The sequence below is a fragment of the Gymnoscopelus braueri genome, assembly GCF_963280865.1.
Source record: "Gymnoscopelus braueri genome assembly, chromosome: 3".
In the NCBI taxonomy this organism is placed as follows: Eukaryota; Metazoa; Chordata; class Actinopteri; order Myctophiformes; family Myctophidae; genus Gymnoscopelus; species Gymnoscopelus braueri.
The window spans coordinates 25,033,355-25,061,042 of NC_137612.1; the positions used below are offsets into that span (position 1 = coordinate 25,033,355).

Consider the following 27,688-nt stretch of genomic DNA (forward strand, 5'->3'; position numbering starts at 1 on the left):
TCTCGCTTGCCAAGTTTTCATGTAGCTTTGGAGGTGCGGGCAGAGGGTTCCCTTGCCCTGGAGGGCCTGTCACAGAGTGAAGTGTGTATTTTGCACCTTTCATTGAACAGGATAATAACATCACCGATGTCATGAGATGTCGGAAGATCGTCTGCATGCAGGCCTTCAAAAAGGGCAGAGGGACCACCATGTTTTCAGACTAGTCACCACAGTCATAATGGATATTTTATATATTTAAAAAATCTTGTTTCTATCTCATTCTCTCTCTCTCTCTCTGTCTCTCGTATACACACACACACACGCACGCACGCACGCGCACGCACGCACGCACACGCACGCGCTCTCTCTTTGTCTCTTCCTGCCCTTTTCTCTCCTGCTTTCCCTCATGCTGGGAGATGACACAGTTAAGAGCTCTGGTTAGACACCAACTCATCCTCAGGCAGTGAGGATGGAGTGCGTGCGTGCGTGCGTGCGTGCGTGCGTGCGTGCGTGCGTGCGTGCGTGCGCACGAGCGGTGTTTCTCTTTACACTAGTGTGATTTCAGCCAAGATTAGACTCATTCTGTCACAGCATGACGGCCTTAGGTCAGGAGATCTTGACATCAATGTCTGATGCGCACGTTCATTATTTCAATATTTCAATGTTTAACATACAGCTACATCGGCTGTATTAGTCAAATGTTGGGAGTAAAATCACAGCTGGCTGCGATGTGTATCCCTTTGTTCCTTTTGCATTGTGCATTAAGCCTGGTGTATACTTTTTGGTGTGTGACCCCAAGTATAAATCAGGCATTACTATCCTGTTTTCCCTCGCTCTTTTTGCCTCTGTTTATGTCATCCTGTGAGTGTGAAGTCTCATTCGTCATGTGTGCCCTCTGCCCCTTACTCAAAGAAAACTAAGTTTTGCTCTCTCCTTTTTGTTCCTGTTGTTTTGTCAAGGATGCAGCCTGGCAGTGAGCAAATTTACAATGCACCACCAAATACTTAAGCAAGCAAGTGTGACTAACTTTTTGTATTTAGAAGAAAGATCAGGAAAACCTGATAAAGATTAGTCGTGTAGGTAGCACATCTAATCAGGAACAACATGGAAGCGCTGTGGGCAAGAGTGTGTCTGTTTCCCCCACTACACCTGCAGCAGCCCAGCAGTACTGTATAGGCCTAGCTACATACAGTAGGTTGGCAGTCAGTTTTTGTTGTTTTAATGTTACTCCATAGTATGTTTAAAAAGGTAGAGCCCTCACTCCAAAGCAGGTAAAAGGTACTTTATTACAAAAAGGTTGACAACGATTCGATCCACAACGGATCGAAATGTTGTCAACCTTTTTGTAATAAAGTTCGAACTCCATTGTAGGCCTGTTGTTAACACACCATTCTTACTGGATTGAGTTCTTGCAACCATTTGTGGGTGGATGGACCAGGGGTCCTTCATATTGGCTAAAATTGTATTCAACACAAAATAAGCTAACCAAACATAAGCACAAAAGAGTGCCAACACCTGCCAGATTGTGTGCATATTGTCTCTCTATCGTGTCAAGTAGGCTACTGTATGACTGACACATAAAACATAGAAGTTGTGAACGTTTCATTTCCTTAGAGAAGACAGACAAATGAGTTCAAAAACCATTCAAATCAATACGGCAGTCATTTTGAAAAGCAGCCTGCAACCCCCAAATATAATGCACAAGTATTGAATGTATTTTTTTGTTGTTGTATTATTCTGTATATTCTGTATAATGATGACCATGGAACTTGAAACGGACAATTGAAATTACAGTAGTCCATCATTATAGTGTAGCTGGAAGCAAGTTTATTTTAACCACTTAAACCCCATATGGGTAACCGGAGTCCCTCAGGGCTCAATACTAGTGTCTTTTCTGTTATTGTGGGGAAAGCTTTTTCTGCTATTTTCTCCGAAAGGTCTCCCCACAATAGGGATGCTTAAGTGGTTAATGATCAATCAATCGATTGTGTTCCAGCCTGGATCAATGGAACTAACGTAATATAAGCCTGCTTTAAGTTCCTATTTATTGGTGTCATTAATGTTGTATTATCAATTTGAGTATTTTGCCAATTATTTGGGGGCTATATAGGGTTTAAGTGGTTAAGATAGGTCATGTGTTATACCTGATCAACAGTGAACTGTAACGTGACACTGGATCAAAGCAGGGGTAAAAAACACAAAAAAACATCTGACTTGGCAAAATGCCCCAAAATATCAGATGTCTGACAAGCACAATAAGCAGTGACAGCTGATCTCACATTTTTGTGAAGCAGGTTCTGTTCAGGCTCCTTACATTAATAAAAAAGTCATAGTCAGCATCCAGCACATAAAAACAGGCAGTAAAAAAGTAGCCAGCTGGAAATGTTTTAATGTTCAGCATCCACAGCCAGTGCTTGGGGAACATCCTGGTCAGTCTTTTCTATATTTTAATAATTTCAGTTGAGTTGAATTATGGTTCAATTAAACTACTCATTTGGTTAGGGACAGACTGAAACCCCTCAAGCAAACCCACTTTTGTTAGCAACATGAACCTTAGCGTCCCTATTCTGTGCATGTCATACAGTATTAGGGCGAATATTCCTCAAAAATAGCAGATCTACAGTGACACGTTGTGAGCTTGTAAATCGGCTTGCATGTAGCCTACTAAACGCCATGGTTAGGTTCAAATCAGTGCAGTTACAATTGAAAAAGAGGAAATGTAATTTCTTACAAATTCATTATTTGTAGAATCTAATTATTGTACATCCGACATCCATCATACCATATCTGCGGGTATTTTATTAGTCAGTAATGAACAGCAGGTGAAAACACGCCCATGTCTTAAAACTTTGATATTAATTGATAATGACCAGCAACGTGATTACTGTAGAGTCAGGCATGTTGCTGGTGTGTGCCTGCATGCGTGTCTTTCTGCATGCATATATTGTACAGGGACCATGCTCTTCCTCCCAGTTACTATTACTCATGTACAGTAGGTGTTTACGACTGTCCATCTAATGTCCTCCTGTTCTCACACTGAACATCTGTCTGCAATGCTTCAGTCAGGTGTCTGTTCCTATATTGCCACCAGGAGAACCATGATGCACAGTACATGACAGGGGAACATGGGATGTTTATCAATGACTAGTGTGCTCACATCTCACAGGGGGTACTAAAATAAAGTCCCTGTGACCGGACCTACACACACACACACACACACACACACACACACACACACACACACACACACACACACACACACACACACACACACACACACACACACACACACACACACACACACACACACACACACACACACACACACACACAATAAAAGGAATTACTGGCATATTTTCGACTACATTCATTTCCCACTACACAATACATATTTCTGGGTTTTACAACCTCGAAACCTATGTTATGAGGCTACAAAGGTCTCTAAAGCATCACTAGCAGACACTGCATGAAAATGCTATTATAAATGTATACACAATGTATTTCTGCACTATATACCTTAGCACCTAGAGGCAGTAGTAACTCAACATACTGTACAGCAATTATAATCATTTCATTTGTGTACAGAACAACTGAAATTATTTAATGGTCTACTGAAGAAATTGCTAAAGGTGTGATTTTGAATGGATGTTTTTGGACAACTGGGATAATGGTGGAGGTCATCGGTTGACTGCAGCTCTGTGTGATTGATTATACATACTGTACATATAACACACACACACACACACACACACACACACACGTGTTTATTTTCATATTTTCTTTTTCCTTTTGACAGAATATTGTATTGTTTTCTCCTGCTTCAGCTAATGGTCATTAACCCTCAACAATTCTTTTGACAATCTAGATAGGTCTGTTATATCAATATGGAATTTACTTGTTTAAACCACCACCACCGTAGCAACAGGACTGCGATGTAAAAGGCCAAACATCATCCCACCGTGCTTCTCCATCTAAATCTTTCATATCTGGTTAACTATAATCACTTGGCACTTTGCTCAGAGGAATTTTACGAATAGTAGGCTATACTGTGCAGTAGTGTGAACTGGAGCTTAACAGCTTTCCAGATGGGAAATAAGGGATCATGTCATGGTTAAATCCAGGATATGCACAAGACCAGAGAGCAATGCACAGCATGTGTCAAACAGGCACTTACAGTAGAGCAAATATCTGATGGGGCTTCCACTTCACTAAAGCATGAGCGAAGAACAGGATGGACCAGATGGTGCACCTTTTAAAAAAAAAGAAATCTCATTTAAAGCATGTGGAAAGTAGTTTGGAGCACACACCTACCATCTACATGTCAGCTGACTCACGCAAATGGTGACAACCACTTACAAAAGATTAACAAGCAGTGAGTGGAAATGGTGCAGAATAACCAAGCTCCATTTGAGATGGCAGCCTTGATTTACATGTGGGTTGAGGCATAACCTACTCTACAAAAACTGGAATTATAGCTTGCAAGTCTGCAGTGTTCTTCACAGTGATATATAATCTGGACAGATCGATAATTTTGACTCCCAACTACACACTCATAAGAAACAATCAGTTTGATAAATGTGTTCATCTTGCACATGTCTGCATGACCAGCAACCCTCCTCATCATGACTGTAGGATGGCTTCTCTGTATTTGAACACGTTAGCTCAGTGGTTCTCAACCAGTGGTCCGGAGACCACCAGTGGTCCTTGAGGAGGTTCCTGGTGGTCCCCAGCTAAATGAGAGCGTAAAATGAAACCAAATGGCCATTTGCTTTCATTTTACGCTCTCAAGAGTTAAATTATTGTTAAACATCTGCATTACTTAATTAAAGAATTGTTACTTTTGATCAATGTTTGCCTGTTACCTCTCCTATGGTACCAACATCAATACAGCATGGAATTGTGGACAAAATCGTATCAAACGATAACAAGATATTCTAAGTTTTGGGTCTGAGAGGCTAAATCTCATCAAATGGTGGTCCGTGGCTCAAATGCAGAAAAGATTATGGACCTTGAAAAAGGTTGAAAACCACTGCGTTAGCTAGTTGGAGGCTGGGGGTTGGGGGATGACTGATTTAAGCAGTCACACCTGGCCTGGGACAAACTAATTGGACTCAGAGCTAGGTGTGACTACACACCTGCTGTGCACACAGGGTAAATTTGACTTCCCTGCTATTAAATTAATGTGATATCTCAAGGATTGGAGTTGGAAATACAACAGCCAAGGGTTTTAGGACATTATTTTATTTATTTCCCATGACCACACTCTGCCATGACTTTGTTGTAATGATGTGGTAGATCTCAAGGAAAGAAATATAAAAGTCAGATAAAAGCATACACTTCACCCCAAAATAGGTCCAATAAAATCCTTCATGCGGCGTAGTTTAGCTTATTTTTTTAATATAAATGTGAGTGTACTTTCCGGAGACTATTTAGCGTCTGTCTACCTTTATTATCCCACGGGGAAATTCTATTCCATTTAAATAGGGATTGGGCAACCAAAACAAAGCGGCTCCGCAAAACCGGATGGGCATGGCCTTTCAGTAGGCATGGCCTAGACCGGATCACACAGGTCTTTAACCCATTAACTGCCAGAAGTATTTCTGGCTATTTCTGGCCAGTGCCAGAGATTTTTAATTGAAAAAAAAAAGTACTCAGGAGCCGAGATACAGAATTTTTAAGTTTTAAGTTAACAAGGAAGTGGATAGGAGTCTAGATCTTCGAAAAATCATATCTCCTTGGTCTTTGGGTCAATATATATATATATTTTTTAATTTCACGTAGATCTACGCGACTGGCACGTGGCGGCTTTAAATAGGTTCGCGTAGATCTACGCGATTGGCAGTCAATCAGTTAATAATGAATATCAGGCTTTCCTCCGAGGTGGAAAGACTGGTGATGCGAGGTTACTCTTGGAGTAATCTCTCAAGAACAGATTCTGCTCTGCGTTGGAATCTGTCGTGAAGGCTCGTCATAACATGTACGCACTGGGCTACAAGTGGGCGTGCCTTCAGATCAGGAAGCAGGCCGCGCTTTACCCAATCAAATGTAGTGGGCGGGATTCACGTGTCCGTCGATCTTTCCACCTCGAAACAAACCCAAACTAATTTAACAATAGCGTCCGCGGAGCAGACAAAACCACGGAAAGATATTCACATTTTAACTTACTCTTTCATCATAGAAACAAGTGGGCTTATAACCAAAACGATCCATGTTCTCTGGGAGAAGTGGTGTTAGTGTTCCGTGTAGAAATATTGTTAGTGGGAATGAGAACATAGTGGCACCACCGGAAGTGAAAGCTGAAGGCAGACCAAAACCCTGGTTTCCTTTGCGCACGGGTGCCATTGTCCCAGAGCCAAGTAAGATAGTACAAACAGCAGAGGGCGCTGTTTTTCATTCTTATTTGGTTCTGGGTTCCCAGATTGCTCTTGGAGAGACAGAAAATAGTGACAGAAAATGTGCATTTAGTAAAATATCTCCACCTTCCCACGAGATTAACACAGACCTCATTCTCCCCACTTCTTCCAGTGACTGTGGCAATGAAGTGATTTCCCCTAGAAAGGCTCAGAACAGCCTATTCGAGCACGTGTCAGGTTCAAGTTAGGTTTATTGTCTCCGCCAGGCCGAAAGACATGGCGAGAGAGTATGTTTTACCCCCTGTCCGTCCGTCCGTCCGTCCGTCCGTCCGTGTGTCCGTCCGTCCGTGTGTCCATCTGTCTGCGAGCGGCTAATCTCCGGCACCGTTGGCCCGGCCGCTGCGAAACTGTGCACACATGCCAATTCAGAACCTCTGGCCCAAAATTTTCAGATTGGCCTGTTATAGCGCCACCAGGAGGCCTATTTGTGCAAAATCCATTTTTTGATATTACTCCTACATATTTTATCCAAACATCACGCAAATCATTACACAGTATCTCTATAGTCATGTGATCAACACGGATCTGTCTGATTTTCCATATTCCATCCTGATTGGCTAAGGTTGGCTTCCAAAGTTTGCAGGATTGGTCCATTTTGAACTAAATGCCTCAAATCATGAACGCAGCTTGCGATTTCCGTGAAATTTCACACGCACATTCCCACTAGGCCGAGGAATAAATACCACTTGAAAATGTTCAAATCAGCCTCATGGTGGCGCTATAAAAGGCCAAATTGCGTTTTTAACTGTAACTGCACCGATCTGCGTGAAACTTTGCACGCATACTCCCTAGAGGCCAAGGAAAAACATCTGCCCTGCATTTTTCACATTAGCCTTTTATAGCGCCACCAGGAGGCCGACTTATGTAAAATACATATTTTGAGATTAAGCCTTCAGATTTTATCCAAATGTCACGCAAATCGGTACACATGATCTCTATAGTCATGTGATCAAGATGGATCTGTTTGATTTTTCATATTCCATCCTGATTGGCTAACATTGACATCTAAAGTTTGCAGGAGTTGCCCGTTTTGAACAAAATGCCGCAAATCATGAATGCAGCGTCCGATTGCGGTGGAACTTTGCACGTACATTCGCACTACATTGAAGAACAAACGCCACCCTTTTAACAACTTTTTTACATTACTCCTACAAATTTTGTCCAAACATCATGCAAATCAGTACACATTATCTCTTTAGGCAAGTGATCAAGATGGTTCCGTACGATTTTTTATATTCCATCCTGACTGGCAAATTCTGAACATTGCTTGCCCACAATAACCTACCTGACCTGGCGGAGACCTCGGAGCACTTTTTCTAGTTTTATTTCTGTCCCGTTTAGACAAACAAGTATAGTACAGTACATATCAGTAAAGCACCTTAACATGGTCCAAAAAGGTGTAGGCTGAAGCTAAAGCTTATTTTGCCTACCCCATTTAAATACAAAATCAAATATCAAAACAGATCAATGAACATAGTTTCATAATTTGATTTAACAAAACTGAAAGACAATTGATACGTATGTTTACTAATCCAAGTAAGAAAAGACCAAACAAAAACAAAAAGACAAACAAAAGAAAACATTAAAAAGGAAGTAAAATGTTTAGAATACAGTGTATCAATCTAGTCCAGTGTAGCATCACATACAGTAGTAATATAAAAGTATTTCCACAAAAAAACTACACCAAGCTGCACTACACTTCATTACTAGGTAGATACTTATACATGTATTACTTATTCATAATAAATGCATTAATCTATATTTAAAGCTATTTATGTATTTCATCATTCGACGGTACTAGTTCTTATTTATGATTAGGATACTCTATTATAATGTTTTATATTTATTTATTACCTTAGTTTTGGGGAAAAAATGGTGACTGATGTGCACATTTTCAGTTCTTTATCCAAGCTGTTCCATAAACGTACCTCTTTTACAGATATGTGTCTTTTGTGTTGGTCCTTGCGTCCTTGCGTTTGATCTCTTAAGTACACCTGTCCCTGTGAGTTTATACTGAGTCTCTCGTGCTTCGAACAGCTCCTACATGCAGGGTTGAAGTTTATTATGGTTATACATTATTATGGCAGTGTTTAGATCAACTAAATCTTCTAGTTTTAGAGTTTGTTTATTAATAAAGAGTGGATTGGTTGGTGCTAGGTAGTCAGATTTATTTACAATTCTTATGGCTTTTTTTGTAGCATGAAGATAGGGTTGATGATGGTTTTATATGTGTTGCCCCATACTTCCACACAATAAGTTAAGTATGGAAGTACTGTATGAGGGAGCAGTACAGTAAGTAAAGTGAGTTATTATTTACATAGGGTTTCATATAATATTGCAATTGTTTTGGATATTTTTGACTTTATGTTTGCTATGTGATTTCTAGCAGAGTTTGTTGTCTATGGTAATACCCAGGAATTTGTGTTAATTTACTTGTTTGATTTCCACATTATGGATTGTTAGTTCTTGATCCGACCAGAGCTTTAGAGGACTTTAGGTGTGAAAGGCACCCAAGTGTTGCGCCGAATGTGGTGACATATCGATTTCTGTTCCGCCCGCTGGCTGCAGCTGTGTTCCAGCGGACAAGGTTTTCAGCGGACAAGGTCACGTGCTGTCAATCGCCCAATCATCAAAAATGGCTTGACCCTCCCTCTTGAAATATATATGATAATGTGAAATATTCGCTCTCCCAAAACCCTTTCAAACTGAATGATGACAAATCTGAGGTCATTGGTCAAACACAAACCACTTTTTGACGGTGATCTTGGTTTTTGATGCTGATCTTGGTTTTAAGGGCCATATTAAGAACGTCCATCATGATTTTGGTATCCTACTAATTTGCACAAAGTTATTCATGCTTTCATTTTTTTCTTGCAACCTGGACCATGCACTTTATGCCGATATCAGTCAGAGCTCCCTTCACTGACTCCTTTAGTCCGTATTGATTTTAAAATTGTATTGATTACTTTTAAAACTTCAAATGGACTCACTCCAAATAATTACATAAAGGACTGACTCCCAATTTGCCTGGGTGTTCTCTGAGATCGGTGGATGCAGCTTCTCTGGTTATTCCTAGGTCACGGCTTGTGGCCTTTGCTATTAGAGCCCCCAGACTGTGAAACACTCTGCCTATTGTCATCACAGTCTACATCATTACCGACATTTTAATTCCTTCTTGAACCCTTCTTTTATTGGAAAATATGTATTAATTCTTAAATAGAAGTTACTGGGTTTTATCATTTCAATCCGTAAATTTATAACCCAATGTTTTTATGATCCCTGTGTTGTTTTTACAGACATTTGTGCTCTCTTCATCATGCAACGCCATGTCTTCTACACGCCAGTCACTAAGTCTAGTCACCACACTAGTAAAGCACCACTGATTTGTCACAAGAATCGACTGATATAGGGAAGAGAAGCCACCAAGAAACGATACAAAGGCCCATTAAAACAGCTGTTACAGTTTGGCCGGTCATTGACAATTCCAAACATTGCTGAGCAAATAACTATTTTAAATGTAATCGATTAAATTTTGTATAAACCTCCTCTGAATGCAAGTTTGTTTCTTTCTTTCTTTCTTTCAAGGTTTTTTAGTACAGTACATCATCAAGGATTAATACAAATATCTACATTTCTATCTATATTTACAAAAGAAAAAAGGTGTTTTTGTGTATCCAATCTCTGGAATTCAAGTACAAAGAATTTAAATAATTCCTTCAACTGCAGATTGTGCTATCATCAGCAAGCTACTTTGTATGTTTTTTCACAAATATTCTGACCTTGTTTATACCATCAGTGATGTCAGAGTATCGCCGCTCTAAGGGGGTCAGGGGTATGTGCACTCTATTATTCTGGCTCAGTCACAGCAATTTGTGTATGTCATTAGTGTGGTTGCCCTAACAGGGCAACCAGACTATAGTAATCCTCCAGCTTTATTAGTGTGGTTGCCCTAACAGGGCAACCAGACTATAGTAATCCTCACACTTTATTATTATTCTTTTTATTATTAATGGAGATAAACAATAGTTTAGATCGTCTCTCCTCCCACAGTTTATTTTTCCCAATTTAGTGCCATATGTCAAAATGACCGGCCTCACCGGGAATCGTGCGCTTGTATAAGGCTAAGAGATTGGTTGCATAGTTTTATTGATATTGATTTATTAGTGCATTAAATTTCCCCATCCACTTTAATGGAAAAGTGCAAAAACTCAAATTCAAGTATTTTTTTCTCAGAAACCGTAAGAGCTAGAGTTACCAGATTTGGAGGGGAGGTTCCTAATTTAGTCCGAAATTATTGATAAAATAATTACACTAATCGGCCACATGGTGGTGCTATAACAGCCCCCTTTACGTTTTGGCCTATAACTCTTGAACCGTAGGTCGTAAAATCAAAATTTATTTTCCCCTAGATTCCTTGGGTCATGACGCATCTCCCCATATAGGCCACGCCCATTTGCGTCAGGATAGATTTTCCGCCATTTAGAATTTTCTTCAAAACACACTTTTAGATCCTCCTCCCATATATTTTGTCCAAATTTAACAAAAATCGGTACACATGATCTCTGGGCCCATGCGATAAACATATCCAAACGGCATTTTGATAGTCCTTACCGTTCGTCCGTAAATGGCTTCCAAAGTTAGTGGGAGGGGCCCGTTTTACCAAAAATGCTACAAATCACGAACCAAACGTCCGGTCAATCCCAAATTTGAATCACATGTCGAGGGTGGTTTACTCAACGAATCCCCAAAATAATTTCCACTTTGACCCATAGAGGGCGCCACAAATGCCCAAAACGTAACCGTTTTATGCAAAAACATGATTTTTGGGGGATCAATCCTCTCAAAATGAAAAGCAAGTGATCTCAGGAGTGACGTGACAATGTAATTGCCGCAGCCTCCGACGGTATTCCTCCCAGCGTATTACTCGGGTCCCGGCGGCACCGACCCGCGAATCGCGTCGGCGCAACCACACTCTGCAATTGCCCTGAATTGCGACGCGTCTAGTTGACCATTACATTCCAGTCATTTAGTAGACGCTTTTATCCAAAGCGACTTACAATAACTGCATACAACATAGGTAGGGAACGAAACTACTACTCACCAGAAGTCTTAAGTGCAGTCTCTTCTAAAACAAGCAACTAAGAGTATACCTAGCGCTACCTACTTTCTTAAACAGATGAGACAAATAGGAAAATCAAATGAGCAAGAGCTACAACAAATAAGTGTATCGAATAAACAAGATCCAATAAAACAAGAGCTTGTACAACTAGTTAACGACAAGTAGGCAAGGCGAAGAGGAAGTGTGACCCACTTCCTGTGGTGGGATTGACTTCTGGTCTGTATCAATGGATCCCTCGTAACCCCCCCCCCCCCCCCCCCCCGGGGCAGAGTTTCGCGTCTCTAAGACAACTTACTGGTAAAACGGGGTGATGAAGATTTTAAAAAAATAGCCAAAGTGTAAAATGCTTTTTTGCTCAAATCAAAAAATGACACAGATGCGTTCCAGGTCTTAATGGGTTAATATCAGACACACACACACACACACACACACACACACACACACACGAAGTGCTTGATGAAGGTCCCCGAGATGTTTCCCGAGCCATCGCAACCAGGGGTGGGGCAGTGGCCGTCCTTGATTGAATATTTCATTAGGCAAAAATGTAAAACAGCACAGTTACATTTAAAATACTTGTCTAAAAGGTCTGTCCAAAAAAGTCCTTGTGGTCTTGTTTCCATTGAGGTCCTTGGTATTCAAACAGTCGTATAGTGGCACCAACAGTTCAAATATCATAAAAAAAAATACAGGAAAAAAATAAAAAGAATATCACTATATGTACAATTAAAAATAAAAGCAAAAAAGACAACTTACTGGTAAAACGGAGTGGGTCCACACAACACAGCGATGTTCTTCTGGATAAATTACCTTCAGCAGATAGGATACTTTAATACTTCAAAAGCATAGTTGCAAACATAGTTGCATCGTTTGCATTGATTAAAGTTCACTTACTAGTAATGCAATGTCCTTCCTTGCAGACTGCCCCCATGACGATGTCCCATATACGCGGGTCATCTCCTCCACTCCTAGTGTTTTCATTGGCCAATTTTGTGTCACAATCTACACACAAAAATGCACACAATTAAAAATCACTTTAATATCAATGAGAACTTGCTCACAAAACGAGACTTACAAGACTTACTGTCCACTTTCTCTCCCAGAGCCAGGTTCTGCAGCTCTAAAGTCAACACTTAAAAACCGGCAAATTTGGCCCACAAGAGCCGTCCTTTCCGACACCCCTTCCATATAGCTTGGAGAAGTGGAATTTCAGGGGAAAGTGGTGACACCGGTGTGTGTGTGGGGGGGCAGCCAAAGGAGAGGGTCCAGCTGGATGACTGGCTCTCCTCTGGCTTTTAAAACGTGTGTGTGTGTGGGGGGGCAGCCAAAGGAGAGGTTCAATGTCAGCCAATGGCCGACTGGCTCTCCTCTGGCTGTGGTGTGGAGCGCCTTTTAAAACGTGTGTGGGGGGGGCTCTTAATTCAAACGTGTGTGTGTGGGAGGGGGTATAGAATAATAGAATAGAATAGTGTGTGTTGCTCCTTTTAAAACGTGTGGGGGTGGGGGTGTGTGGTGGTCCCTTTAAAACGTGTGGGGGGGGAGCTCATGTCCTCATCTGAAAAACACAAACAGAATCAGTTGTATTTGTAATTTTCTTACAGGTGAAATAGATTTTTGTATTCATTATTGTGACTTAGTTACTTTCCACCACTGGTTTCCACCACTGGTCTGAGGCTGGTTCTACAAAATATTTCTTCTAAATCCTAACAGTTTTCTGAAAAACGTATGTTTCTATGTCAGCGTCCTCAAATTTTTCCATGTCAAGGACCCCCAAAATGATATGCATTTGGCCACGGACCCCCAACTAAAAAAAATTGTTCCAGGGACCCCCAGAAGCAAAGATTTTAGTTAAAAATGTTTAACTTGTTTAACCTGTTTAATGTTTAACCTGCTGTAACACTTCAGAATGGGCCGAGGTCTCAGTGCTGGCACTTTTTATCTGATTAGCACGTTTTCAGAAGCAGAGAAAATGGCCCAGAATGGAAAAAAAATCGTTATCTTTTTTTAAGTTATAATTTCACTTTGCTAGACCCACCTGTGTATCTTGTCCCAGGCCCAGCAGTGAGCGAATCATAGTCTTAACAAAGGTCTTGGCTTTGATGAAATCACTGGAGGAAACACTGCCTGAGCCATCCATTAAGAATGCAATGTCTGCTGCTGCCCCAGGACACGCTGTTAAAAGATGTAGGAGAAGAAAAGAATCATGTAAATCTGATTTAAAGAAGTTTGTTGTATTCTGCTGTTTCTCTGCAACTTTTACACATGTCTTGATAATTTAGTTTTAAGGAAATTCACATTTGAATATGTCACAAGACCTGTACATTTGGTGTCTGGAGGCCATCAAAAAACGTTAAAATAAATATGTATAAATATATTATTTACTCACTCAACTCTTACCGTTATTTTGATCCAGCGATATTTGTGTTGCAAATTATTATTAAGTTGAGTTAAAATATCCTTCAGTGTAACTTGGTTACTTTGTTAAATAAAAAATGTGGATTTCCACACGAAAACACCTACTTATAGACAGTAACAGTATGGTTATAAAACAGGAAAAAACCTGATCTCAGGTAGAAAGTCATATTTCATGCAGTGGAGTCATGACAAGCTGCCCTGCATAATATAGGGCCAGTGTTGACGTGCGGCCCCACTGACCAATATGACATATTGACATATTTATGTCTATGAGTGTGACAACAGACCTGTTCTACAGGATGCTGTAAATCAGTCCCCACAAACTCTACCACAAGATTACAACAAAGACATTGCAAGCTGTTTGTGGTCACATGGAAGTAAAGACCACTTTTGGCCTGAAAACTTGGCTGTCATACAATCAGTGGTGGAAAGTAACTAAATACATTTACTCAAGTACTGTACTTAAGTAAAATGTTGAGGTACTTTTACTTTGCTTGAGTATTTCCAATTTTCAATACTTTTACTTCTACTCCACAACATCTCAGAGGCAAATATTGTACTTCTTACTCCACTACAACTATTTGAAAACATTAGATACTACAGTAGTAGATTTATATTATTATTGCAAAACATATATTAACCACTTCAGCCCTATTTAAACTTTGGCTATTTGAAAATAGCTGATCTACAAGCTCACAATGCGTCCCAATGCGACACATTGTGATCTTGTAGATCTGCTATTTAAAAAAACGATTTGGATCTTTTTATACATAATACCTTGTGAACAGGACATTCTGCATAATGGGTACGTTTACTTTTGGTACTTTAAGTGTATTTTTGATGCCAATACTTTTGTACGTTTACTTCAATTTTGATTACCAGACTTTTACTTGTAACAGAGTGTTTACATTGCAGTATTGATACTTTAACTTGAAATGTAGTACTTTTTCCACCACTGCATACAATTGAGGCTGTTTCACTGGTTAATTGGCTGGGAAGACAGAGGCCAAGCTCTGAAAAGGACCAACCAAGACATGGCAAGCAATTTGTGGTCACATGGAATTGATTGATAGAATACTCATAATAAAGATGAATAAAGATAACATTTGACCTCATGGCTGATTCAGCTTGTGTAGCACCCATAGGTCAGTGGGTCCCAAAGTAGCGTCCAGGCTACAGGGACTCCCAGGGGGTGGGTAGCGGGGGGTCCCCAACAAAATGTGTTTATATCATCGGTTTAACTACTATTTAACCCTACCTCTGTATGTTATATATCGATGGCCAAAACGCAAAACCTCCTATCTGAAAAATTAACATTGTTGGGAAAATGAAAAAGAAAACTACAAAATGTTGTATCTTTTTAGCACAATGCTATTTTTTTATGATACCCATCACATAATACACTGTTTCTGGATTTCTGGACTATATTAAAATATTATATGTTAATTACACTGATTTCATATTGCAAATGCAGATAGGAGGTTTTTCCCCACTTTTCCTGGCTAATTCTGCAGATAGGATTTTTTGCATTTCAATGTTAAGTGATTGCATAACTAAATAATGACAAATAATACTGGCTGTAAATACATACATTTACAGCTGCAAAAATAGGCCATACCTAAAAAAAAAAAAATTAAAGAAAAAAGACCATTACTGCATCAATAGTAATCAACAAACTATTCTATAAAAGCTGGTTAAACATTGGCCAAATTGTCAAATAATATAAGAAAGAGATAAAGATTGTGAACAAATATCTTGTAGATCTGCTATTTTCACAATGTTTATCTGTGGAACAGAGTCAAAGAAAATGTAATGCCTCAACTCTTTCCAAGTGCTTATCAGGGTGGGGGGTCCCCAGTTCAAATATGATTATTTTGGGGGGTCGTGGCCTGAAAAGGTTGAGAACCACTGGTTTAAATCATCTACATTTGTTTTGTAACTTGATCTGGCAAATATCTTGTAGTAGTTTTATTGTGTTATGCATCACAGTGTTATATTGACCATTAGCAAGCAAGCAGGCTAACCAATCTAGAGCCCAAGTAGCTGAGCTGCATCACAGCCAAATATAACTAGTAGTCATTTATGATTATGAAACAACAATTTGATTCCCATCTTCCTTTTTCATGCTGATTATCAATAACAATTAGGCCTCATTAGTTAAATGTTTCTACAGTTACAACACTTTGAACACTATTGTCAAAACATTCTTGCCAACCACATTCTGGATTACAGCGCAATTACATTTTCCTAGTCTTTAATACAATTTGATTTAGATTATGTGTATTGTGTATTTAGGTGGGAAATGTATTATTTCTGAGCCTATAATGCAGAAATATACCCACCCGGACAGAATTTTAGGACTCACCTTTTGAACTACATGCTTTTGTCCTGTAACATAAAACCAGGAAGCTGGAACCGGAAAATAAGTCACCAGTCGATGGCCAAAACGCAAAACCTCTGAAAAATTAACATTGTTGGGAAAATGAAAAAGAAAACTACAAAATGTTGTATCTTTTTAGCACAATTTTTTATGATACCCATCACATAATACACTGTTTCTGAATTTCTGGACTATATTAAAATATTATATGTTAATTACACTGATTTCATATTGCAAATGCAGATAGGAGGTTTTTCCCCACTTTTCCTGGCTAATTCTGCAGATAGGATTTTTTGCATTTCAATGTTAAGTGATTGCATAACTAAATAATGACAAATAATACTGGCTGTAAATACATACATATACAGCTGCAAACAGTTGCATCAGTGGTGTGGTCTAGGTTTTTTTCCGGAGGTATACAATAATCATTCCCTGCACGAGATGCGCGTGGTCGTGGGTATACGCTAGCGCGTTTTCAATGGATGAAATGGTTAGTATTTGCATTGAATGCTGGGCAATGGTGGGCAGTTTCTTGAGAATGGTCATGAGCTGATCTTGTCTGTGCATAGCAGGTCACCACTCACTGTGAAAAGGGCACCTATGTTAGCGCTGAACTTGTGCTGGTCAATGGCTTCTTTCAGATTGATCTCAGACCATCCTTGAATTCACACCTGGTCAGCCAGTTTGTGCTGGCTATACACCGTAGCTATTTCCTGGTTTCAGCTTATTTATTACATAATTTATGCCAATATACTGTATGCTAATGACAAAGGTTTGCATGATTTAGTTATGGCAAGGTAATAATATTTGGACAAATAAACATAGACTTAGAGTCTATGAGAGTCTGAGATCATCTCTCTCAGTTGGAAAAGGTGAAAAATGCAGTAATTTCCTGATTTGTATCGTATTTTTGCATCATTCATACAAATTATGATAATGAGAGGTTGCACGACTGCACCATGGTAATAGATTAATGCATTATGTTGTCATTCTGAACTAGTACATGATGTTTTGTTATAGTTGTTGTCCTGTAGCTGCTTTAAAGACTTGTCTGTCTGTCAAGACTTGTTTCAAAACAATCCACCACTGTCATGATATGAGCATTTAACTTTCTGTCACTAAACTCAGAGCAGCCATGAATTTTCTTATGTGTTCGAGTTGGGAAGCGCTTGTTGTAAATCTTAGCGTCCTGTGTACAGGTCAGGTAACACCTGTTTCTAAATTGCACATAATGCAGGAGGAATGGGCTGCCTGTTAGTGGAGAATGTTGCAGATAGTTTGCTTGAGGCTATGGGGTGAGGGTCAGCTGTTGTCATATTATGAAAACAATATGAAAGTTCTGGCAGAAAAAGTGTAATATTTGCAACTTTTGCAACTCCACGAGATAAATTAGAATCAAAATGCAATGAGTGTTCTAAGGGTTAGGGTTATATATTTATATATGACTGTAATATGCCATTCTAATGCTGCAAGGTTGTAGTGGGGTAACTACATTTACTCAAGTACTGTACTTAAGTACAATTTTGAGGTATATTTACTTTACTGGAGTATTTCCAATTTTCAGTACTTTTACTTCTACTCCACTACTGTACATCTCATGAGATCTGCAGATGTAAATATTATACTTTTACTCCACTACAATTACTGGGGTTCACACAAAAACACACACAAAACACATTTAAAAAAAACGTGATAGTAATCATTGCTACAGTGTGTTTGTTCAGTAACAGGGGTCTCCCTGTCTCTCCAGGTCTTTAATGAACAGAAAATACATTTTCAGATGGGTTGCATTTTCAACCAATCAGGAGAGAGTACCCATTCATCAGCTTACATTTTATATTGTTCCAGTTATGATTTTGTCATCACTTCCATTTTCACTTGTTTAATCTGTATCCTGTGTGAGTTCTCTCTCCTGATTGGATAAAATTGGTATCCTGACATGAAAACGCATTTTCTGTTTCTGTTAAAGAGCTGGAGAACACAGCCACCTGGTTTAGGGGGCTTGGCGACCTAATGGATGGTGGGGGCCCATATGTCCCTTGAGGGGCTGCATCGTTTGCACCATTGTTTGATTGTCTGCCCCATACCTGGCCAGTAATACCTCTGCCTGATCAGTTCAGTGGTTCGCTCTGTACCCTGGTGACCATGGTTAAATGGTAAATGGTGCTTTTATCCAAAGCGTTTTACATAGCTTGTGCATTAATGTAATGCACAAGCTATGTAAAACGCTTTGGATAAAAGCACCATTTACCATTTAACCATGGTCACCAGCGTGAATGGGTGAATGTCACCCATTCACACACCGATGGCGGAGGAAACCATGCAAATCACCAACCTGCTCATCGGGAGCAATTAGGGGCTCAGCATCTTGCTCAAGGACACTTCGACACTAACTCTGGGGGATTCCGGGATCGAACTGGGAACCTCGCGGTTTCCATCCGGCCGCTCTACCAGCCACTCTACCCCTGAGCCACTGCCGCCTGGTTGCAGTGTAGCTAGCCCTGAGCCACTGCCGCCTGGTTGCAGTGTAGCTAGCGGAACACCTCCTCCCTCAGACCCCACTGGAAGTAACAGCTGATGGACTTTCCCCCTTCCGTCTGGCCTTCTGACTGTACACCCTGTGCAGCAGCGTGTCCTCGAGGGTGAGAGGATCCCACTGCTTCTGGAGACCCAGTGACCTCAGTGCGCCCAGGCATCCATTTCTCCTGCTATAACGGAAGAGAGCACCCATCGAGGGATCAGCAGCTTGTAGGGCAGCCAGATCAACTTTTGACCGTTCTGGAAGGGCGGAATTGGCTGTCTTGGTGGCTGTTAGCTGTCTCACACCTGCAGCTTGCAGCAGAGTGACGGGGTGGCTGTTAGCTGTCTCACACCTGTAGCTTGCAGCACAGTCACAGGTTGGCTGTTAGTTGTCCACCTGCAGCTTGCAGCACAATAGCAGGGTTCTGGTACAGGCTGCCTATGGGTTGGTAACCCCTTGGCTGCTGGCTCGCTGGACCAACCGGAGGGATAGCACACCCCCTGACGCAATGACCCGATTTCTGACACCGCCTGCGTATGACGGGACCTAAAAAGTGAGGCTGGAAGTGTCTATAGCAGCAGTTCTCAAACTATGGGTCGCGGGGAGGTGCTATTGGGGACTTGCAGTGGCATCCAAAAAATATGGCTTTTTAAAATCAAGAAACAAGTGAGGTCAAATCAAGAAACAAGGAAAAAAAGTGAGGTTGTCGCCATCAAAAAAACTATTGGCTTGACTCCTCATACACACACACACACACACACACACACACACACACACACACACACACACACACACACACACACACACACACACACACACACACACACAGCTCCGCCACCAACAGCAACCCAGAATAAGCAGCAACAAGACAACACAAGCCCTTGCTGATGCACACAACCTGATTTAGCTCTGTTCATCATCTGTCTTTGGTAGCTACCGTTGTGGAAATGTTACCTGTAAATCTCTGGAAGAAAACCTTTGGTTCCTCAGTGAAGCAAGGGTGAGGAACCGGTCTTCTTGGGTTGTTGTCTTCCTTTGACTTCACCAGTCTCACAGAACTTGGTCCTAAGTTTGTAAATGGTACCAGGGCTGACACCAAATAATGCTGCCACTCTGCATAACGGAACACCAGCTTCCACTTGGTCTATTGCACCACGGGCCTTATCCTGAAGGGACAAACGTGGCATCTTTCCATGGGGGCAGTGTTGCTGCTTGGAGCATACACAAACTCAACAAAGTTGCAGAACCCATGCTCAGGTGCCAGTCACCTCTCAGCAGGTGTGTGCTGGCAGGTCGCTCAAAACAAGAGCGATTACCAACAGAAGCATATGGGGGGGGGCACTACCCACACGTTTAGCTGTGTTGCTCATTCTACGAATGCCCGATCCTTACAATCTGTACCTCGTTGTAAAGGTGACTAATCAGCAATAAAAATAATATAAAACACAATACCAAATGATATTATTGAGGGGAGAAATACTAGACCGAAGTTACGTTTCTGAACTTTTTTGTGGACATTTTTGTTTTGTTTTGTTTGTTCTATTTTTGTTGTTGTTGTTTTGTAGTTTTAGTTAACTATATGGGAGTACAGGGAGAGATCTATAACATTAAGATAAAGGGTAGTCCAGGAGGATTTCTTAATTGTTGTCGTTATGAGCTTCAACAGAATTTGACTGCATGGACGATAGCACCCAGTGACACACACCAAGTAATGAGATACGTGTAGATATGAATCAGCTCTGCTTGCAATTAGACAAGGTCATTTCTAACATACTTAAATGACACCAACGACTTTGTCACTGCTTAGGTATTCTGAGCTTTTCAAGTTGTTTATCGCCTTATCGGAACTAAAGACGATGACAGTTTTTCACGTCATTGATTTTGGTATGTCACCTTCCCAACCATCAATCATGGAAGGTCACTTCCGGAAGCGGAGATGTTCACAAAGTGGGCAGTCACTGTTGAGCTCTAGAGGCTTATACATTCTCACCTCCAGGTTGAATCTTAACACACAACCTCTGCAAGGTAAGAGGATAAGCAAATCATTGTACATAGGCATCTAAAGATTTCTGTATAATAACATATTTTGTCAATTTTGAACATTTACATTCTATTTTTTTTTTCTTTGTGATGTCTGTCTAAAAATGTTTTGTACATTTTCAACAGGTTTGTGTCAGATCTCCAGGATGTGGACCATGAGAGTGTCAGCTGTTCTGTTAGTTCTTTTCATACAGAATGTTACTGGAAACAGTCCAGGTAAGTTGCCTCTAATGTCCTCTCATTGGTATAGATATGATATTTAACATTAATATTAGATGGGTGTCCTGGTTGGTACTCCTATTACATAAAGAGACATTGAGTTTCGTAAAAGGGGCTTCATGTTCTCTGCTCCTATGCCTGGAATTAACTTTGGAAAAAAAATCACACCCAGTTTGAAGTAAGCGGTCCATGAGTTGATTTATAATAAAGATATATATGAACTAGAAGAACAATGTTAAATCCCTGTCCATTCATTTCAAGGCTGCTCTGACCTTTTTTTTGGTGACCATTTTGTATGCAATGTATTTACTTTTAGTATTTTTACTCACTTGATGTACTTTTAAGTACATTTCACTCATTTTAACAAACCTACCGATTTCTTTAACTTTTAAGTGCTTTAAAGTATTTTTACTCATTTTAACAACTTTTAAGTATTTATACTTATTTTAACAACTTTTAAATATTTTTACTCATCTTAAGTAGTTTAAAGTATTTTCTTTACAAATCTTAACAACTTGTAAGTATTTTTACTAACGTTAACAACTTTTAAGTATTTTTACAAATTTTAACTACTTGTAAGTATTTTTACTCACTTTATTTTCTTATAAATAATTGTACTCACTATGATTACTTTTTGCACTGTAGTTACTTTTTAGTCACTTTAGTTACTTTTAAATTGTAGAGCGGTCATTTAACACACACGCAAGTGTGTGTGTGTGTGTGTGTGTGTGTGTGTGTGTGTGTGTTTGAACAGACAGGATGGTTGGGCATGTTGAACAAATCTGTACAGTTCTGTAGCTTGTTTCACCAAAATGACTTATCTTAAATGTAATAGTGATAATAATAATAATAATAATAATAATAATAATAATAATAGTAATTATTATTATTATTATTATTATTACCCTTATTATTATTATTATTATTATTATTATTGTTATTATTATTATATAATGTTCACACCTGCCAAAATGAATAGCCTGAGAATGTCTAATTCCTTTCATAGGTACAACTTTCTACTTGAGCTGTGAATCCTGTCATGATCAGGCTAAATGCCTTGAGTCTCCCGTCAAACCAGAGAGAGGCGACACCTTCTTCAGCCAATCAGTCTCCTGTGTCTGTAGAGATGGCTTCGTCGGTGATGGCCTCACCTGTTACGATGTAAAGCTCTGCACTAATTCCTCCTGTTGTCACCAAGGTTACAGATGGTCACCAGAGAAAGGCTGTGTGGATGTTGATGAGTGCTCCCTCCCTAACGCACACTGCACCCTTGCGTCTCAGGTCTGTGTGAACACACCTGGCTCCTTTGAGTGCCTCGTGCCTCCCTCCAGGGCCAAAAGATCTGTTCAGTTCTCCTGTGGCAATGTGGTTTGTCCATTAGGTCAGGACTGTATCAACTCTCGCTGTGTAGATCCCTGTGATCACTACACAGTACTGAATGATGCCTGGAGAGCGACAGATTACAGCGATGGTAACATACGCTGTGACACCAAAGTCAACTGGCAAGGGTGGTATCGAATGTTCCTGGGGCAAAGCAGTGCCCAGATGCCAGAGACATGTGTGGAATCCTACAAGTGTGGAACGCATGTTCCTCAATGGATAACACAGCCTCATCCTGCAGAGTCAGATAAAATTGTACAGCGCAGCACCTGTGGTAAGTGGGGTGGTGACTGTTGTCAGAGTGCACATACCGCACCTTCCGTCCATGTCAAGAACTGTCGGAACTACTATGTCTACAAGCTTCTACGACCAAACGGATGTAGTGTAGCCTATTGTGCAGGTAAAGTGGTGTTGTAAATTATTCATAAAATACTCATCTGTAATATTATATTACAAAACAAAACGTATTTGGTGATGTAGAAGGCTTGAATGCTTATTGTTAAAGATGTGCTGTAATAACTATCAAACCTGGCTTTTACCTCCCTAGATTTATCATCAAAGTATCCTCAACCTGTCACTCAACCCCCTCCAGTTCCTGTCACTCAACCCCCTTCAACTACTGTCACTCAACCACCTCCAGCTTCAACTGCTGGACTTATTTGTGGTCAGAGTCAAATCCAGGTTGGTCTGCTGCTGACTGGTCTGCAATCCTCTGGTCTGAATGGATCCTCTGGTCACCTGGCCGACCCGCGGTGCTCATCTTTCACAGAGCGTGATGGAACAGTGTGGTACCAAGTGGAACGTCAGGCTGACACCTGTGGAAACATATTGACGGTGAGGATTTGTCTGATGACTTGTAGCTGTTTTATAGGATTGTCTTCATCAGCAGTTGTTTTTCTTTTGTGCTGTGGCTGCCAAAGTGATGTTGTTGGCCACAGTACAATATATATATATATTATATATATTATATATATATATATATATATATATATATATATATATATATATATATATATATATATATATATATATATATATATAGTTGGAATCCAAACTTACTTTGTGGTTGGACAGAGGTTGTTTATTTATTTACTCATTTTTTTCAGTCATTCTGTTTAATTATGTGTTGTACTTGTATACTGATACTGTGTGTCCAGCTGGCTAGATGATTGACTGGACTGACCATTCTGTTAACCTCTGTCTTTCAGACCAACAACACCCATGCCATCTACTCCAACAGTTTATTTATCTATCCTGCAAATAACTCACTTCCTGTGAGTTTTCCCTTCTCCTGTGTCTATCCTCTGGACACAGAGACCAGCCTAGATGTGGCCATCAGACCAAACCTTCAGTGAGTAACCTATTTTCAAAATTGCAAATGATAGTGAAAACACAGTGAATATACAATGTATTGTGGTACAATAAATGTGAACTGCATTGCACCAAACAGCCTTGGTACAGAACTGTGAAAAGACAGACAAATGAAAAAAGGTTACAGATTTAAGTGTGTTTTGAATGGTTCTTTATTAATTCATCTGCCATTGTTATAATGGCCTCTAGTTGCTGCCATACAAGAAGAGACTAGTATATTACATTTCAGGCTTCAACTTGTATGCCACATTTTATACTTAGTTAATGTTGGCCATTAATATGTATTTTTTCCAAGACAGTTCTTAAGTTTGCACTTAAAAAATGTTCTGCTATAGTGACAGCCAGCCACTCGGCCAAACCAAACCCATCTGATACCGCTTGATCCTTTAAATGATATGTTTCCTTGACAGGCTTAAAGGTGGCACGTCAGGTGTGGGTTCACCAACCAACACCTCCATGTCCTTGTTCCAAAACTCCAACTACACAGAGCCTTACCCAGCAGGCCCAGTCACCCTGCCAGTGGGCTCTGCCCTGCATGTAGGAGTATCTGTAGGGGAAACAGATCCAAGGTTTGCGGTCGTTCTGGACGACTGCTACGCCACTCACTCCTCCAGCCCTGATGACCTCATGCGACACTTCCTCATTCAAAACAAGTATGTTTCATTCTTCAGCCTCAGCAGATGGCTTGTGTCACAATAAACAAACAATGAAAGAGAGCGTTGGGTGGGAGTGGGGTATGGGGTTGTGATATCAACTATAATGTGAAGTCTTAGTCCAGAGTCTTTGTATGAATGTAAAATCCTTATGAAAAGAGAAGAATGTTGGATGCAACAGTGATGTCGCATGAGTCTACAATAGCGTAGCATTTATAATGTGAAAACTGTTTATTATAAGTTTAGTGTCTTAGTATGAATTTAAAATCATTTAACTAAAAAGAAAAGACTGACGGGGATGAGCCTACAACGTGACCCTTCTTTTCTCCAGGTGTTCTATCAACCGTCGTCAGGTGAAAGTGGATGAGAGCGGCTCTTCCCTCCAGGCTCGTTTCTCTGCCCTGCTCTTCCTGTTCCATGGAAACTACAGAGATATCTACCTTCACTGCAGCCTCCACCTGTGTGACCAGAGAGCCTCCTCATGTTCTCCTGTAAGTTTCACACTTTCTTTCCACACTCTGCTGTTTCACACCAGACAGTTAAGTCAGTAGCAAACTGTGTGCTTACTGCTATTCCTTCACCATTCACAGGTTTGCTCAGGGAGGCGTCGCCGTCGTCGCTCCGTTTCCACACCTGTACGCTTCAAACCCATCACCATTGGACCAATCACCTGTGAGTATCAAGAACAACAATAAGAAAAACTGTATTTTATGAAATACAAGGATCTTAAGTGCTGACATCTCAATAATGTTAAAGTGGATTACATTATTTTTTTGTGTTTTTCTCTTTGCTTTGGATCTTCAGGGGACAAGCTGGTGGAGTGAACCAGCGGACATCGTTAACTGACTCCAATATATTACATTTTCTAATCGTATGATTTTTATTTGGTGCGTAGGTTTCATAAATATGCTATGCTATGATTAATCTAATCTAACTAATCATTAACCATTTTTATATTTCTCTCTTCTGAAAAAAATAAACAAATACTGTAATCAATAAGATGGTTACAAATAAATGATGATTTGAGCATTAAATGGCAAATCTGTGTCTGCTTCTTCAAGGTTCAAGTCCCAAATAAATCATTATATAGTTATTTAGTAAATATAGAAATATGTGAATGATCAATGATGAAGTATATTTATACAAAAATAGAATATATGTAGCCTCAATGCTTATAAAAGTGCTTTAAAAATGTAAGAAAACACACTGATCAATGAATGTTTTTCATATCCTTCTTGACATAAAAATGTGATGTCAAGAAGGATATGAAAAACACATAAATTAGTTATGACACACATTTAATGTGTGTCATAACTAATTTAACTCAATAATGAAAAAACAAGGTGATACTGACAAGCACTTCTATTCAAACATCAGCTATAACTGAATCCTCCCTGTGTACACAACAGTAGATTATTCACAATACACACAATTATTAAACATAATATATCCTTCTCAGTAGGATGAATATCCAATGATTGGGCCAAAATATACAGTACAATACCACAAATTATTTAACATTATCCAATCAAATTCCACTCACCTTTATCTTGATGAACCAATGAAATCGTTGGTTTAGGAGTTTTTCAGAGTGAATTCTTGCACAGGTGTCTGTGGACCAAGGGTGACGTAATCTTTTATTTAGTCTTTGCTTAGATTATTATTATTGCCAGCTTGCTTTGATTCTAAGTTGTGTTGTTTTTGTTGTTGTTGCTGCTGTCTTTTGTTCAGAGCCAACAACAGAGGTGCAGATAGTAACGATTACTTACTCTCATTCACTCATTGAGTGGCAAAACGGTCTCAAAATCATACTTTTAGCTCATAAACAAATGCAAACAAGGTTAATTCGTTATTTCAATGTTCTGGTAAAGCCCATCCATACCTCCAGCATAGCTGCCTTCGGCTTGGGTTGTTACACCAATACTACAGTAGTAACCTACCAAGTTTGATTTGATTTGGACATATTTTACATATCGTCTGTCGGGTGGAAACCTCATATGTCCAAAACGGTTACTGTTCAGGATCACCGGCTTTGAATGCTATCAATGCATTGAATGGGAGATCATTCGAATCAGGTGTCAGGATTCAAATTCAAGCAGCAAACGTAGCAGATCTACAAGCTCAAAACGCATGTGGGTGCGTGCACAGGGCTACACTCTATTTTACATCTCACATTTTGTATGTTGCCAGGAAGCAGATAATGTCTTGCTTTGTAAATTATTTGTGCAGTTTTAAAATCCACCAAATCGAAAAAAACATTCATTTGTGTGATCATGATATCCTACGTTAAAAGCAATAAGAATAGTCAATAACGTATTTGTATAAAGCCCTCCCCCCACGAGAGAAAGAAAAATAGAGCCCACCGAAAAGATAGAAAGTAATACAAATTTAATAAAAAGGCCATGAGGAATAGGCCTACATAGACAGAAGTGTTTCCACCAAGCCAATCATATGAACTAATACAGCCACCCTGTCACAACTAATAACCTTCAACAACAACAACCACAACCACAACAACAACACATCAGACACACTGTAGATCCACATCATTCTTCAACAAGGCTTTGCCTCCTTTTTTGATTGATTGAATACTTTATTTAGAAAATACATGGAAACAGTATATGGAAGTACAATTCACAATACCCGGTCCTCTAAATTAGATCGCTCATAAAAGCACAATGGCTTATTTCCTGACCTCATCACTGTTGTGTCAATACTCAAGATAATGCACACCCTCTGGTGTAATATTGCTTCATTAATTCATTAAGAAATTAAATAAATATATTCTTAACTTACTTCTCTAACTTATGCTGCTCGACAGATGGACAGAATTATGGACAGACAGACAGACAGACAGACAGACATCTCATGTCCTGTATCAGGTTGAACATCAGCTTACTGGCTTTTCAGTTTCCCCCAAAATATAGCTTTGTGTGCTGTGGTTAACATCTAGCTACATTAGGCAACATGATTTTACTGTATATTAACACTACAGACAGTTGTGAAATACAGTATATTATAGTGTTTTTATACTTTAAAATACGTTGTATCAGTGAAAGACACCTGCTCAAATCAATGTGTGTAACTATAATGCCCATTTGAACCTATTTGTATAATTTTGTTTTATTTTGTTAGCCTACATTTAACACTGTCTGCTGCACAATGCTGAGCATTGCAAACTTTGATCCATTATCACTGTGT

At 39.7% G+C, this 27,688-nt stretch overlaps 2 protein-coding genes across 2 annotated transcripts in view; one reads left to right on the forward strand and one right to left on the reverse strand.

Annotated features, from left to right (window-relative positions):
- Positions 1-27,688, reverse strand: part of dhrs3b (dehydrogenase/reductase (SDR family) member 3b) — a 280,407-nt gene that overhangs the window by 167,807 nt on the left and 84,912 nt on the right. The gene's annotated exons all lie outside the window — the stretch shown is intronic.
- On the forward strand, positions 20,995-25,311 carry LOC308081866 (uromodulin-like; the record flags this gene model as incomplete). The annotated part of the gene is made up of 7 exons (XM_080423485.1): positions 20,995-21,080; positions 23,011-23,297; positions 23,672-23,814; positions 24,245-24,487; positions 24,819-24,978; positions 25,078-25,159; positions 25,292-25,311. The coding sequence occupies exons 1-7, from the start codon at positions 21,011-21,013 to the stop codon at positions 25,309-25,311; spliced, it is 1,005 nt and encodes a 334-aa protein (XP_080279611.1). The 5' UTR covers positions 20,995-21,010.